The sequence below is a fragment of the Homarus americanus genome, unplaced genomic scaffold, assembly GCF_018991925.1.
Source record: "Homarus americanus isolate GMGI-L3 unplaced genomic scaffold, GMGI_Hamer_2.0 scaffold36820, whole genome shotgun sequence".
NCBI classification, from domain to species: domain Eukaryota; kingdom Metazoa; phylum Arthropoda; class Malacostraca; order Decapoda; family Nephropidae; genus Homarus; species Homarus americanus.
Window position 1 is genome coordinate 235,813 of NW_024734466.1, and position 16,481 is coordinate 252,293.

Genomic DNA, 16,481 nt, shown 5'->3' on the forward strand with positions numbered 1-16,481 from the left:
ACCTACACATGACATACATGCACTAACAACCTTTAACCTCACACAAACAACTAACTTTAACCTAACCCCACCATGACCTAAATCTTTCAAGCTTCCCACAACCTATATAGTGACAGTAATGGGTATAGTGTTATTATTATTACTATAGTTATCAGGGTTAACAATAGGTAAAGAATTATCCGAATTATTCCCATTAGTATTATTATCATCATTAATAACATTACAGTAGCACATAATGAAGGGGGAGAGGGGGTGACTAGGGGGGAGGGGTGACCAGGGGGAGGGGGGTGACCAGGGAGGAGAGGGGGCGACTAGGGGGACAGGGGGGGGGCGATCAGGGGGAGACCAGGGGAGGAGGGGGCGAGACTAGGGGGGAGAGGGGCACCAGGGGGGAAAGGGGGGGGTGACTAGGGAGTGAGAGGGGGGTGACCAGGGGGAGAGGGGGTGACCTGGGGAAAGGGGGCGACCAGGGAAGAGGTGACCAAGTATGGGGGTTACAAGGGAGGAGGGGGGGGGAAGACCTGGAAAGGGGGGGGGGGGAGTTAGGGTGACCAGAGAGAGACAGAGGACAGGAGGAAGGGGAGGCGAGAGACCAGGCATGCAGGGAAAGCCAGCTGAGGACTCCGAATTCCCCAGGTGGTTTACAGGTGGAATTCCAATACGCACGACGTACTGTCTCACACCACCAGCTGCTGACACCGTTACTCCATATATAATTTCCTTCGAGTGATACTCTAACCTTGATCTCCCCAACAAGTAATAGCTCGTCTTGAAGGAAAAGCTAAAATTGGTTTTCCTCTTTTTTTTCCTGGGCGTAAAATTGGTTGTCACTTGAGAAAAGCTAAAATTGCGTTCCCTATTTTTACTGGGTTTAAAATTGGCTATCTCAACACTATCTCTCTTACTCACACTATCTCTCTTTACTCACACTATCTCTCTTACTCACATTATCTCTCTTACACTATCTTTCTTACTCACACTATCTCTCTTACTCACACTATCTCTCTTACTCACACTATCTCTCTTACTCACACTATCTCTCTTACTCACACTATCTCTCTTTACTCACACTATCTCTCTTACTCACACTATCTCTCTTACTCACACTATCTCTCTTACTCACACTATCTCTCTTACTCTCTTACTCACACTATCTCTCTTACTCACACTATCTCTCTTACTCACACTATCTCTTACTCACACTATCTCTCTTACTCACACTATCTCTCTTACTCACACTATCTCTCTTACTCCACTATCTCTCTCTTTACTCACTATCTCTCTTTACTCACTATCTCTCTTACTCACTATCTCTCTTACACTATCTCTACTTACTCACACTATCTCTCTTTACTCTATCTCTCTTCTCACACTATCTCTCTTACACTATCTCTTACTCACACTATCTCTCTTACTCACACTATCTCTCTCTTATACACTATCTCTCTTACTCACACTATCTCTCTTACTCACACTATCTCTCTTACTCACACTATCTCTCTTTACTCACACTATCTCTCTTACTCACACTATCTCTCTTACTCACACTATCTCTCTTACTCACACTATCTCTCTTACTCACACTATCTCTCTTTACTCACACTCCATAACCTCCTTTACTCCATAATCTGACTCATCCATCATTACTCACGCCAGATTTACTCACCTCAGAAAAAAAAATTCCTAGGAAAATATGTTCACGAAAATCTGCCGCCAGTGAGTGAGTGAGTGAAGGATATGCTTGGTCAAACAATAGGCTGCACCACAAGCCGATCACGGGAGGGAGGGGAAGGGTTGGGAGGGGAGGGAGGGGTTGGGAGGGGAGGGAGGGAAGTGGGAGGGGGGGGGAGGTAGCAGCCCAAACAATGACCACGGTGCAGCCTCATATCAACACAAGCCACACAACCGAGCACCAACGAAACCTTTAACGAAGCAGTCGGTCTTTGGTTCACTCGGTCAGGAGGTCTTTGGTTTAGCTATCTAGCCAGTCAGTCAGTCACAACCAACCCCTCAGCCAGTCAGCCAGCCAGCCAGTCAGCCAACCAACCAGTCAGCCAGTCTTTGTTGTAGGGTCCAGCCAGAGTGGTGCAGAATTGTAAGTAGTCAGTCAGCACCCGGATGCCCAACCTCACCAAGTAGTTAAGTGACCAATCAGCATCTAGATAACCCCCACCACGTAGTAAGTGACCAATCAGCATCGAGATGACCATCACTACCACCACGTAAGTGACCAATCAGCATCTAGATGACCCAAACACACTATCCCTGTCCAGACCAACAGACAGACAGAGAGACACGCACACCTACTGGAAACAGACAGGGAAAATAATAATAAGCAGTAAGGGGAGGAGACAGAGAGAGAGAAGAGGAGAAACAGAAGCAAACGTACAGAAAAACAGATAAAGATTAGGAAGGGACGAAGTACAGACGCCGAGACAGAGACAGACAGACAGACAGACGAAAGCGACATAAAAATAATTAAACTGTTGTTACTCAAAGCACAATAATACTGAATGAATCCAGTAACGGCATTGTTAAGACACATACAAACAAGTTATTCATTTAGAGAAGAATTAATAAACATGATTATACATCCATAAATTATACAAGAGGAAATAACCTTAAAGACTTTCTAATGTACAAAACAAAAATAAATAAATAAAAAGTTGGGAATTTGGCGACGTGACGGAGCGATGCACGTAACTAGTGACCAATCAACTATGACTAGCTTTTATTACCAACCAATCAACTAGGACTAACTTTTCTTACCAACCAATCAACTATGACTAACTTTTCTTACCAACCAATCAACTATGACTAACTTTTCTTACCAACCAATCAACTATGACTAGCTTTTCTTACCAACCAATCAACTATGACTAGCTTTTCTTACCAACCAATCAACTATGACTAACTTTTCTTACCAACCAATCAACTATGACTAACTTTTATTATCAACCAATCAACTATGACGAACTTTTCTTACCAACCAATCAACTATGACTAGCTTTTCTTACCAACCAATCAACTATGACTAACTTTTCTTACCAACCAATCAACTATGACTAACTTTTCTTACCAACCAATCAACTATGACTAACTTTTCTTACCAACCAATCAACTATGACTAACTTTTCTTACCAACCAATCAACTATGACTAACTTTTCTTCAACTATGACTAACTTTTCTTACCAACAAATCAACCTAATTTTCTTACCAACCAATCAACTATGACTAACTTTTCTTACCAACCAATCAACTATGACTAACTTTTATTACCAACCAATCAACTATGACTAACTTTTCTTACCAACCAATCAACTATGACTAACTTTTCTTACCAACCAATCAACTATGACCTAACTTTTTTACCAACCAATCAACTATGACAACTTTTCTACCAACCAATCACTATACTACTTTTCTTACCAACCAATCAACTATGACTAACTTTTCTTACCAACCAATCAACTATGACTAACTTTTCTTACCAACCAATCAACTATGCCAATCAACTATGATAGCTTTCTTACCAACAATCAACTATGACTAGCTTTTCTTACCAACCAATCAACTATGACTAACTTTTCTTACCAACCAATCAACTGTGACTAGCTTTTCTTACCAACCAATCAACTATGACTAACTTTCTTACCAACCAATCAACTATGACTAGCTTTTATTACCAACCAATCAACTATGACTAACTTTTCTTACCAACCAATCAACTATGACTAGCTTTTCTTACCAACCAATCAACTATGACTAACTTTTCTTACCAACCAATCAACTATGACTAACTCTTCTTACCAACCAATCAACTATGACTAACTTTTCTTACCAACCAATCAACTATGACTAGCTTTTCTTACCAACCAATCAACTATGACTAACTTTGCTTACAAACCAATCAACTATGACTAACTTTTCTTACCAACCAATCAACTATGACTAACTTTTCTTACCAACCAATCAACTATGACTAACTTTTCTTACCAACCAATCAACTATGACTAACTTTTCTTACCAACCAATCAACTATGACTAACTTTTCTTACCGACCAATCAACTATGACTAGCTTTTCTTACCGACCAATCAACTAATACCAACTTTTCTTAACTAATAATATCGCAAAAAAAAATTGGTTGAGTTTAGACGATACACAAAAAAAATCTTAAATTGTGTAAAAAAAAAAAAAAAATCCATCGACAGGACAAAATTCGGCAAAAAACAAACAAAGATAATCAATAATACACAGGAGAATTGTTTTATACGTGATGATGTTAACAAAAGTGACACTGACGACTCACACTGAACCGATACACACGTCGTTGTGAAGCAGTGTGGGTGTTGAGGCTTCACCCTGTATACAGTCGTGCATGTTAGATGAAGAGACGAACAAGAATACAGTAAGTGTGGGTAATAGTCTTGTTGTCTGAGCCGTTTCCTGTGAGTTTATACACTTACCTATCTCATTTTAACCTCATTTGTGTGGCGTTTTTGTCCCATTATCAAGGAATATTTTATAATCAAAGCTACAATCATTAAAAAAACTCAATAATACTCTGATATTCGTTATAACAATCGTAGTTTAATTTTAAAACCCAAACTGGAAATAATAATATTGTTGTAGCTGCCATTATCGTGGGTCTAGCTGTACAGGTAAGGTTATTAAGTCCTTCGGGTGTTTAATGAGCAGGTGAAACACAGGCCAAATTGTGTTCCCACCTGTGAGTAATAGAGACCAGCTGTACTGATGGGTCTCACCACCACCACACACGTCACCTAACCGAGACACTATCCACAACACACCTGCTACACGTGTTCAATTAAACAAACAATTAGTGGTAATAACAATGTACACCTGGAAACAGACTGGGGGGGATGAGGAGGAGGGATGAGGAGGAGGGGAATGAGGAGGAGGGGAACGAGGAGGAGGGAATGAGGAGAAGGGGAATGAGGAGGAGGGGAATGAGGAGAAGGGGGACGAGGAGGGGAGGAGAGGTGGAGAGGTATACAATATTTCAACACCGTCATTCAGGTATAATTAACCTCTACTGGTCACCTGAGTTACTGGAAACACTTGGCTCTCTATTATAAATTCTTCAAAGTTTTCCACCTTTAATTTTTTTTGCCTCATTTACGCCACTTTTTTTTAAACGATTATGAGTCTTTTATTATATTTATGATAAAATAAAAATAAAAACTAGATCATTAAGCTCCTTCACAACTGGGACGCCACTTTTCATATTCTATTAAGCTTGCATCAGCGTGGCCTTCTTCCCCCCATAGAGGTCAGCGTAGCAATAGATTAAACCCCCGTCCGTGATAATCCCTCGTAAAGAACTACTACCCCACCTAAGTCAGTTTAATGGAAGGTAATTTAATAGAAGGTCATAATATTAAACACCTAAATAATGAAGAGTAGAGGTTAAGGGACAAGGTAAGATGTACATTATTTACAGGTAAGTGATCCTCAACACGTCACCCTTCCCACACACACACACACCAGTGCTCAGCTGGTGCCTCCATATACACTGCACAGTGCACCCTGCCCTGTACACCCTCGCCTGTACACCTTGCACTCCACTATACACCCTCCCCTCTACACCCTAATCTCATACACCCTCCACTGCACACCCTCCTCATACCCATACACTACCAGTAAACACTCAACACATACACTTACGCGACACTACCAGTAAACACTCAACAGACGCACTTACGCGACACTACCAGTAAACACCCAACAGACGCACTTAAGCTACAGTACCAGTAAACACTCAATATGACACACTTGTACCGAGTCGCCATTAGTAGATAATGTTCTTTTAACCCATATAAGGGAAGAGTCAATAATTCTCAAGTGTGTTGTGTACTCAGCCTCGCCCCAGTGGTTCATTCACAACAGGGCAACGCCACCACAGGCGCACCTTCGTGTGGCGTAGCTTCCATATGGGGGCCCCCACTCTTTCACCCTCCGCTAACCCAAAATCCCACGTGCAGGTAATCACACACACACACACACACACACGTAAGTAAATAAAATATCCTCCTGCGAACACAGCAATTCCACGACTGACAACTTGGCATAAGACGAAATAAAAGGTGTTAATAATTAATTGTACCAACACCTAACATATACCGGTACAGTGCATGACACCCAACACTGTATCATATTTAACTTTTCTCATCATGACCTTTAACTTTTCTTTCTCCATACGTACTTTAACTTTTCCAATATCATGCATAGCCACACCTTTTCTTATCGTGGCGGCTTTTAACATTGTATCATGCATGACACTAACAATATCATGCATGACACCCAACACTGTATCATGCATGACGCAGCACCTGTATCATACGCAGCACTTTTAACACTGTATCATGCATGACGCAACTACTATCATGCATGACACCCAACACTGTATGTGCATGACGCAACTACTGTATCATGCATGACGCAACACTGTATCATGCATGACACTATACTATATCATACGGCACTAACACTGTATCATGCAAGACACCCAACACTGTATCATGCATGACACCCAACACTGTATCATGCATGACACCCAACACTGTATCACGCATGACACCCAACACTACCATGCACGAGAAACATTCATAGCTACACGTAACATGACCTTCCACCTACAATTACATCACATTACTATGAATGACAGCTGTGACACGTGAAACTAATATACATACTTAGAATGTTCCCGGTGTAAGTGACGGCGGAAGAATTCGACAAAATACACGTTTGTGGCGTGACATTCACCCCCCTAAACTTCAATATATGTGAAAATTTTCTTATTCATAAAAAGATAAGTGATTAAATTTCAAAATATACATAAAATAAGAAGAAATAAAACGGTAATTTAATAATGTTTCACGGTCAATCCTCCTCCCGTTATTATACTTGTACATAGTGGCAACAGTGGGAGGAGGCGGTAACGCTTCATGACTCAAATTCCTCTTCAATCTATTCATCTAAAGCGATTTTCTTTAACAACAATTCCATTCAATAATCTTTCATATCCCAGGACATAAATACAACAATAAACACAACCAAATTCAATACAAACAAAAAACTAGATCCAGCTGATATCATCCCTCTTGAGCTGAGGGTCGGTAAGCCGTTATCATAACACGTTGAAAATCAGCAGTCGGCCGTCAGCCCCGAGCTCTTATTATGAACACACGTCTGACAACATTTCCAAAAATAAAATTAACAATAGAATATAATGAAGGGGAAGAAAGGGAGATAGATTATTACTTAAAATTACAGAACAATCCCATCGTAACGCCGGGTGGGGAGGGGAGACGGATGGTACGGCGCTAAAACAAATCACTCCGTCAAATATTAAAGAAAAAAAAAACCCGACTCCAAATTAAACACAGACGAAATAAATTAAAATACACAGATAATAAATATTCTTAAAACATATATTGACCCCAAAAAAATCATATACTGGAAGACACGATAAAATACATAAAAAAAAAATCTTTGTGAAAAATCTCCACATACCCACGGGGGGAAAAAACGCAACAAGAACAAAACAAATAAAACACTATCATAAGAGCTCTAAAAACAGGGAAAAAACGAGAAGAAAATAGTAGTGTGGAGACAGGAGGAAGAAAAACAAGTGAGTGTGGGAAGACGCAAGGAGGGAGGGAGGAGTGTAGTGGCGGGCGGGTGGGTCTCTCAACACACCGTCAACACAGCGATATTGACACCAAGGCTCCCCGGGCTATTTCCAAATCATCGCCCACCGACCTGCCTCTCATCGCCAAACCTTTTCCTTCTTTTTTTATTATTGCAGGAACGGAGCTGGAGATGGGAGAGGTTGTGTGGTTGGTGATACGCTGTTATATAATTCTAAGATAATCTACGATAACACACACAGGCTAGGTTAGGTTAGGTTAGGTTAGGTTACTGTTGTGGAAACATGTATACTGACTTAATATACCTATATCATATTATGTACCGCAAATAAATCCCCCCCCCCCCACACACACACACACTAAGAGGCCGGTTCGTCTTGTACACCAAAACTATTTCCTCTACACTATAGTTTTGGTGTTATACTCAGTGAGGGGCGTCAAACGTTCACACAGAGGCCGCCACAGTTATATATTTCCCTTCAACCACGAATTCCACAGCTGTGCCAAGACGAACCTGCTGTGAAGCCTTGAGGAGGGCAGGTGTGGGGGAGAGGGGTGGGAGGTGGGGAGATAAAGTGTTGTGGTGGGGAGTTAGAGGTGGGGTAGGTGTAGAGGTTAGGGAGAGAGCTGGCGGTGGGTGAGATTAAGTGTTGGGTGGGGTTGGGAGAGAGGTGAGGAGGGGAGGGGAGGTATGGGGTTGGGTGAGAAGAGGGCAGGTGTGGGAGAGGGGGAGAGAAGGGCAGGTGTGTGGAGTGGGGAGAAGAACTGAGTGTGGAGTGGGAGAGAGGGCAGGTGTGTGGAGTGGGGGGAGATGGGGTGTGGCAGGGGAGGGGGATTGTTAACTAAAGAAGTAGAGGTTTATAACTATACGTCAGGTCACATCATTCATTGTAGCGATATTAACCTACCCAAGAGTTCAGTCCTTCTCCACGCTCTGAGCACCTCCCGGGTATCATCACTACAGGAGGTCCAGAACGATGCTCTGAAATTCGTCACAGGTGAAAGACGCCCGAGAACCATAGGTGAATGACGCCCTAGAACCACAGGTGAAAGACGCCCCTAAAACAGAACCACAGGTGAAAGACGCCCCTAAAACAGAACCACAGGTGAAAGACGCCCGAGAACCGCAGGTGAAAGACGCCCATAAAACAGAACCACAGGTGAAAGACGCCCCTATGATAGAACCACAGGTGAAAGATTCCCCTATAACAGAACCACAGGGTGAAAGACGCCCTAGAACCACAGGTGAAAGACACCTCTATAACAAATTACAGGTGAAAGACGCCCTAGAACCACAGGTGAAGAACGCTATATAACAGAGACCACAGGTGAAGGAGGCGCCTCTCTAACATAGAACCACGGTGAAAATTGCCTCTATAACAGGAGCCACAGGTGAGCACCTCTCTAACAAACCTGGTGGCTACACACACAGACCCATCAACCAACAGCTACACACCTTGGCCACAGGAATATGACAACAATTAGAACGACCCGAGCCACAACTCCTACAGAGACTCCCGCCAGATAATGACAACAGCCACAGATGGTTCCTCAAAAGTTACCAAACCTCAGGGAGTCCATCACCGCCCCCGTTCTTCACAGCCAGACAATAGACGACCTCACTAGACCAGCATCAAGGTCGGTGGGATAAGGAATATAGCCTTAAGAACCACTAAATATGGGCTAAGACAGGTGGTCTAGTGCCAGTGCCGACAAAACGGGCAGGTAACCAGACAAATGGTTCTAAATTACCTACAATAACCAGCCCCAATACATAAGAACGCCACACTATTAGGTTAGGTAGTCAGTAGCAAGGCGGCCAGTCTGCCTCCTTTAGCACTTTTCAATTTCCGAACTATTAACCCCCTTCCTCCTCTAATCTTCTTTCATCTCCTCTTTCTCTACCCAAAAAAATGAGGGACTGGATTGGGGGGGGTGAGGGAGGGAGGGAGGGAGGAGGAGGGGGAGGATGGGGAGGAAGGAGGATGGGGAGGACAGGATCCTGGGAAGGAAATGGGAAGGAGAGGGGAGAAGGAGGATATATAGGGGAGAGAAATCCACACAGCTTGGAAGAAGGTAATCTGGCTGGTTTATTACACAGAGTGGGAGCAGTGAAGAGGACTGATCATTAGGTGGACTCAAGGGTGAAACAAGTCAGTCAGTCAGTCAGTCAGTCAGTCAGTCAGTCAGTCAGTCTTAAAGGGAGTCCATGAAATATAACAAATAAAAAAAAAATCCACGACAAAAATAACCAAACAAGTGAACAAGAAAAAATAAAACAAAACGGATATAAAAACAACGACAAACATATAAATAAAACACAAACACACACACACACACACACACACACACACATGGAAAACGGAAATAAACAAATCCCTCTAGCGGTCGTCTCCTAAACAGCGGCGAGGAAAACCTTCTTCAGGAAATGTGCCAACCTTTCACCATTACCGTCCAGTCTAGCGGACCAACACCCACCTCCGCCCTCCACTTTGAAGGTGTATTCCAGTTCACACCCAGCAGCTGGACCCGTGCGTGTGTGTGTGTGTGTGTGTGTAAACTAATCCCCCCCCCCAATACACCAAAGAATTTACGAGCCAACCCAGGGTGTGTGTGTGTGTGTCACGTGGTCCACACACACACACACACACACACACACAGGTTGAGAAACAAGAGGTGAATCTCCCCCTGTGGTCTGGATATATGGGAGACAACTGGGGAGGTTTTGACAACAATTCGGTTCTCACTACTGGTACTTACTCAAACCTAACCTAACCTAACCTAACCTAACCCAATATAACCTAACCTAACCTAACTTAACCTAACCTAACCTAACCTAAGCTAACCTATGTCTCGTCTTAAAAAGTTTGCAAACAGGTCAGATATTGGTTAGTGACTTGTCATTTAAAAGTTGACGGATAAACAGTCTTACACTCTAATGATGTGACAAAATTATCATCTTAGGATCACGTGGTCAACCACCCAGCTTATTTCACCTTAACATTAACCACCCCAGCTTATTTCACCTTAACATTAACCACCCCAGCTTATTTCACCTTAACATTAACTACCCCAGCTTATTTCACCATAACATTAACCACCCCAGCTCATTTCACCTTAACATTAACCACCCCAACTCATTTCACCTTAACATTAACCACCCCAGCTTATTTCACCTTATCATTAACCACCCCAGCTTATTTCACCATAACATTAACCACCCCAGCTCATTTCAACTTAACATTAACCACCCCAGCTCATTTCACCATAACATTAACCACCCCAGCTTATTTCACCTTATCATTAACCACCCTAACACTATCAGGAGGGGTTAGTTATGGGGGTGATTAATCTCCATGTGAAATAAGTTAGAGTATCTCACCATGTCAAATAAGTTGGGGTGCCTAATCTTCAGGTCATCTCTATAAACTCGATAAAAAAGCTTTGCCATATTAATCAACGCATGACCCATCCCCCTCCGACACCCTAATTATTATTTATAACTCCCAAACGTTCTGTAATTAATAACTCACTTGTTTGTATACCTCACACCTGTTCCCATAACTCACCTGCGACTCATATAAATCACTTTTTAATTACCCACAACAATCAGGAAGAAATACACCATGCCAATACACAGACGTATATACACAGTCCGGGGGGGTGGTGGTGGTGGGGGGTGAGTGGAGGGCTGATCATGTTTACAGAGGCAACCTAAAGTAAATATCATACCTGTGGACGCCTCTGACACACTCAACACCAGCCTGTGAAGCGAAGGTTACCTGTCCCACCTCACTAATTACCAGGTGAGGAGTAATTAACGTGGTTTTATTTACCAGGTGAGGGGTAATTAACGTGGTTTTATAGTGTATAGGTTGAATGGTAGTTATGGATACTAATACTGCATAGAGAGTTTAGTCTCACTCCCTCACAGGTATGTCGTGGACTCGGTTCATTTATTCACACACACAGCGAGGATCAGGTGGTGGAAGGCAACGTAAAACCAACGTGTTCTCTTACCTGTGTGATTCTTTCCTGTGTGATCCTTATCTGCATATGATCTTCACCTGCGTGTGATCCTTACCTGCGTGTGATCCTTACCTGCGTGTGATCCTTACCTGCGTGTGATCCTTACCTGCGTGTGATCCTTACCTGCGTGTGATCCTTACCTCTGTGTGATCTTTGCCTCTGTGTGATCCTTACCTTAACCCCTTCACTACGGGGACTCCACTTTTAGTATTTCATTTAGGTAACGCCAAACGATTTTATTCAGCTCAGAAGGATTAACCACTCTAGACAACAGAGCACGTGGACCCAACCTAACCTCTTACCACTGGGGGGTCCAGTTTTAATGAGCTCCAATCACAATGAATCGCAGCAGTTAGGTTAGGTTAGGTTAAGTAGGTAGGTAGGTAGGTAGGTAGGTAGGTAGGTAGGTAGGTAGGTAGGTAGGTAGGTAGGTAGGTAGGTAGGTAGGTAGGTAGGTAGGGCAGGGCAGGGTAGGTAGGTATAGGTAAGTGGGCAAGGTAGGTCAGGTTAGGTAAGTGGTTAGGTTAGGTAAGTAGGTAGTAGGTAGGTAAGTGGTTAGGTAAGTAGGGAGGTAAGTGGTTAGGTTAGGTCATGAACACCAGAGACAAAAGAAAAACTTATATAATACCTAGGCTGAGATATGTCCCTAGGACAGATATACTACGCTCCTAGGACATACCACGTTCCTAGGACATTCCTAGGACATACCACATTCCTAGCACATACTATATTCCTAGTACATACCACATTCCTGGGACATACCACATTCCTAGGACATACTATATTCCTAGGACATACTACATTCCTAGGACATTCCTAGGACATACCACATTCCTAGCACATACTATATTCCTAGTACATACCACATTCCTAGGACATACCACATTCCTAGCACATACTATATTCCTAGTACATACCACATTCCTGGGACATACCACATTCCTAGCACATACTATATTCCTAGTACATACCACATTCCTAGGACATACAACGTTCCTAGGACATACAACGTTCCTAGGACATACAACGTTCCTAGAACATACCACATTCCTGGGACATACCACATTCCTAGGACATACAACGTTCCTAGGACATACCACGTTCCTAGTACATACCACGTTCCTAGGACATACCACATTCCTAGAACATACCACATCCCTAGGACAAACCACGTTCCTAGGACACATCACATTCCTAGGACATACCACATCCCTAGGACATACCACATTCCTGGGACATACCACATTCCTAGGACATACAACGTTCCTAGGACATACAACGTTCCTATTCCTGGGACATACCACATTCCTAGGACATAAAACGTTCCTAGGACATACCACGTTCCTAGTACATACCACGTTCCTAGGACATACCACATTCCTAGAACATACCACATTCCTAGGACATACCACATCCCTAGGACAAACCACATTCCTAGGACACATCACATTCCTAGGACACATCACATTCCTAGGACATGCCACATTCCTAGGACATACCACATCCCTAGGACATACCACATTCCTAGGACACATCACATTCCTAGGACATGCGACGTTCCTAGGACACACCACATTCCTAGAACATACCACATTCCTAGGACATACCACGTTCCGAGGACATACCACATCCCTAGGACAAACCACGTTCCTAGGACACATCACATTCCTAGGACATGCCACATTCCTAGGACATTCCACATTCCTAGGACATACCACGTTCCTAGGACATACCACATCCCTAGGACACACCACATTCCTAGGACACACCACATTCCTAGGACATACCACATTCCTAGAACATACCACATTCCTAGGACATACCACATCCCTAGGACAAACCACATTCCTAGGACACATCACATTCCTAGGACATGCGACGTTCCTAGGACACACCACATTCCTAGAACATACCACATTCCTAGGACATACCACGTTCCTAGGACATACCACATCCCTAGGACAAACCACGTTCCTAGGACACATCACATTCACATACCTCTAGACATACCACATTCTAGGGATACCACGTTCCTAGGACATACCACATTCCTAGGACATACCACCCTAGACATACCACACCCCTAGGACATACCACATCTTAGATATACCACATATTCCTAGACATACCACACCCCAGACATACCACATTCAGACATACATTCAGGGACATACCACATTCCTAGGACATACCACATTCCTAGGACATACCACATTCTTAGGACATACCACATCCCTAGGACATACCACATCCCTAGGACATACCACATTCCTAGGACATACCACATTCCTAGGACATACCACATTCCTAGGACATACCACGTTCCTAGGACATACCACGTTCCTAGGACATACCACATCCCTAGGACAAACCACATTCCTAGGACATACAGCGTTCCTAGGACATACCACATTCCTAGGACATACCACATCCCTAGGACATACCACATTCCTAGGACATACCACATTCCTAGGACATACCACATCCCTAGGACAAACCACATTCCTAGGACATACAGCGTTCCTAGGACATACCACATTCCTAGGACATACCACATCCCTAGGACATACCACATCCCTAGGACATACCACGTTCCTAGGACACACCATATTCCAAGGACTGAAGTGACAGCGCCTGTTGGGACACGGGGCCGCTTGTACACATTTAAGTCAGTATATCTCCAGTGGCGCCATTAAGATCACATTAATTATGGCGCAATAAACAAGGCATGATAATGAACGAGCGAATGGTCGTATGTTAATTGACTAGCACAGAGTAGTTAGTTGTATTTTCAGCTAAGGTTAATGGTGCTGTTAGCTTGTGGTTGCTAAGGGTTCCAAGGGCTCAGATGTTCCAAAGGCTCAGACGTTCCAAAGGCTCAGATGTTCCAAAGGCTCAGAGGTTCCAAAAGTTCAGATGTTCTAAAGGCTCAGAGGTCCCAAATGCTCCGAGGTTCCAAAGGCTCCGAGGTACCAAAGGGTAAGGTTCCAAATGCTCAGAGGTTCCATATGTTCAGGGGTTCCAAAGGCTCAGAGGTTCCAAATGTTCAAATGTTCCAAAGGCTAAGGTTCCAAACGTTGAAGTTCCAAATGCTCAGATGTTCCAAAGGCTCAGGGATTCCAAAGGTTCAGAGGTTCCAAAGCCTCAGAGGTTCCAGATGCTCAGAGATTCCAAAGGCTCAGATGTACCAAAGGTTCAGACGTTCCAAAGATTCAGGGGTTCAAAAGGCTCAGATGTACCAAGGTTCAGACGTTCCAAAGATTCAGGGGTTCCAAAGGCTCAGATGTACCAAAGTTCAAGGTTCCAAAAATTCAGAGGTTCCAAAGATTCAGAGGTTCCAAAGATTCAGAGGTTCCAAAGATTCAGATGTTCCAAAGGTTCAGAGATGCCAAAGTTAACCCTCAATATCTGTGGTATGCAGTAGTGGCGAGAAATCCATGTGTACACCTCTACGCCTACCAGGATCTGCATACCAAATTTAATCAAGATACGGTAACTGGCTTTTCACATATCCCAGCTAGCTTTTATCTATCCCAGTTATGTTTTGCCTATCCCAGCTAACTTTTATCTATCCCAGTTATGTTTTGCCTATCCCAGCTAACTTTTATCTATCCCAGTTATGTTTTGCCTATCCCAGCTAACTTTTTATCTATCCCAGTTATGTTTTGCCTATCCCAGCTAACTTTTTATCTATCCCAGTTATGTTTTGCCTATCCCAGCTAACTTTTTATCTATCCCAGCCATATATCCACCTATCCCAATCACCACTATACCAACCAACAAACACACAGACCTCCCAAGACCCATTTAATCCACCCCAGGCTCCCAAAGATCTCCTCAGACCCCTCACAGACCTCCCCAGGCCCCAAAAGACCTCCCCAGACCTCCCCAAAGATCTCCTCAGACCCCTTACAGACCTCCCCAGGCCCTCCAAAGACCTCCCCAGGCCCCCAAAGACCTCCCCAGACCCCAAAGACCTCCCAGGCCTTCCAAAGACTCCCCAGACCTCTCACAGGCCTCCCTAGACCCCCCACAGACCTCCCCCAGGTCCCCACAGACCTCCCCAGGCCCCCAAAGACCTCCCCAGACCCCCAAAGACCTCCCCAGACCCCCACAGATCTCCCCTAGACGCCCCAGACCCTCACAGACCTCCCCAGGCCCTCATAGACCTCCCCAGACACCCCACAGACCTCCCCAGGCCCCACAAAGACCCTCCAGACCCCCCAGGCCCCTCATAGACCTCCCCAGGCCTCACAGACCTCCAAGCCTCATAGACCTCCCCAGACCCCCACAGACCTCCCCAGGCCCCACAAAGGCCTCTCCAGACCCCCCAGGCCCTCATAGACCTCCCCAGGCCCTCATAGACCTACCCAGATCCCTCTAGATCCCGGCTTACCCAGAATTCCCTAGACTTACTAAGACCAACACCCAGACCTGCCCACCACCCTGAAGAAAGACCAATAAGGGGACCAAGACCGTCTCACCCAGCCGACGACCGACAAAAAATGGTCTGGAACAATAGGCGTCTTTGTAATTTTATCACGGACCAATTTCATGGTTTGAACTCGTTGGGGTCCAGTAGAGCCTTGGGCCAGCTGCTGTCCTGCGGAGAACCAGCCAAACTTGCGGCCGTTTTTCCGACTTTTTCCTATCCCCGCTCTCCTGTGTGTGTGTGTGTGTGTGTGTGTGTGTGTGTGTGTGTACTTACAGCTACACCCAGCCAATGCGTCACCCTCTCTACACCACAGTCTTCCCATCTGGCAGAAAATGTATACA

General features: G+C 44.2%; 1 protein-coding gene across 1 annotated transcript; it reads left to right on the forward strand.

The window, feature by feature from the left end:
* Positions 1–4,381: 4,381 nt before the first annotated feature.
* Positions 4,382–16,089, forward strand: LOC121870263 (pollen-specific leucine-rich repeat extensin-like protein 1). The gene is made up of 7 exons (XM_042372048.1): positions 4,382–4,411; positions 8,699–8,974; positions 9,214–9,314; positions 10,080–10,207; positions 14,501–14,684; positions 14,733–15,118; positions 15,527–16,089. The coding sequence occupies exons 1-7, from the start codon at positions 4,382–4,384 to the stop codon at positions 16,087–16,089; spliced, it is 1,668 nt and encodes a 555-aa protein (XP_042227982.1).
* The last annotated feature ends 392 nt before the right edge of the window (positions 16,090–16,481 follow it).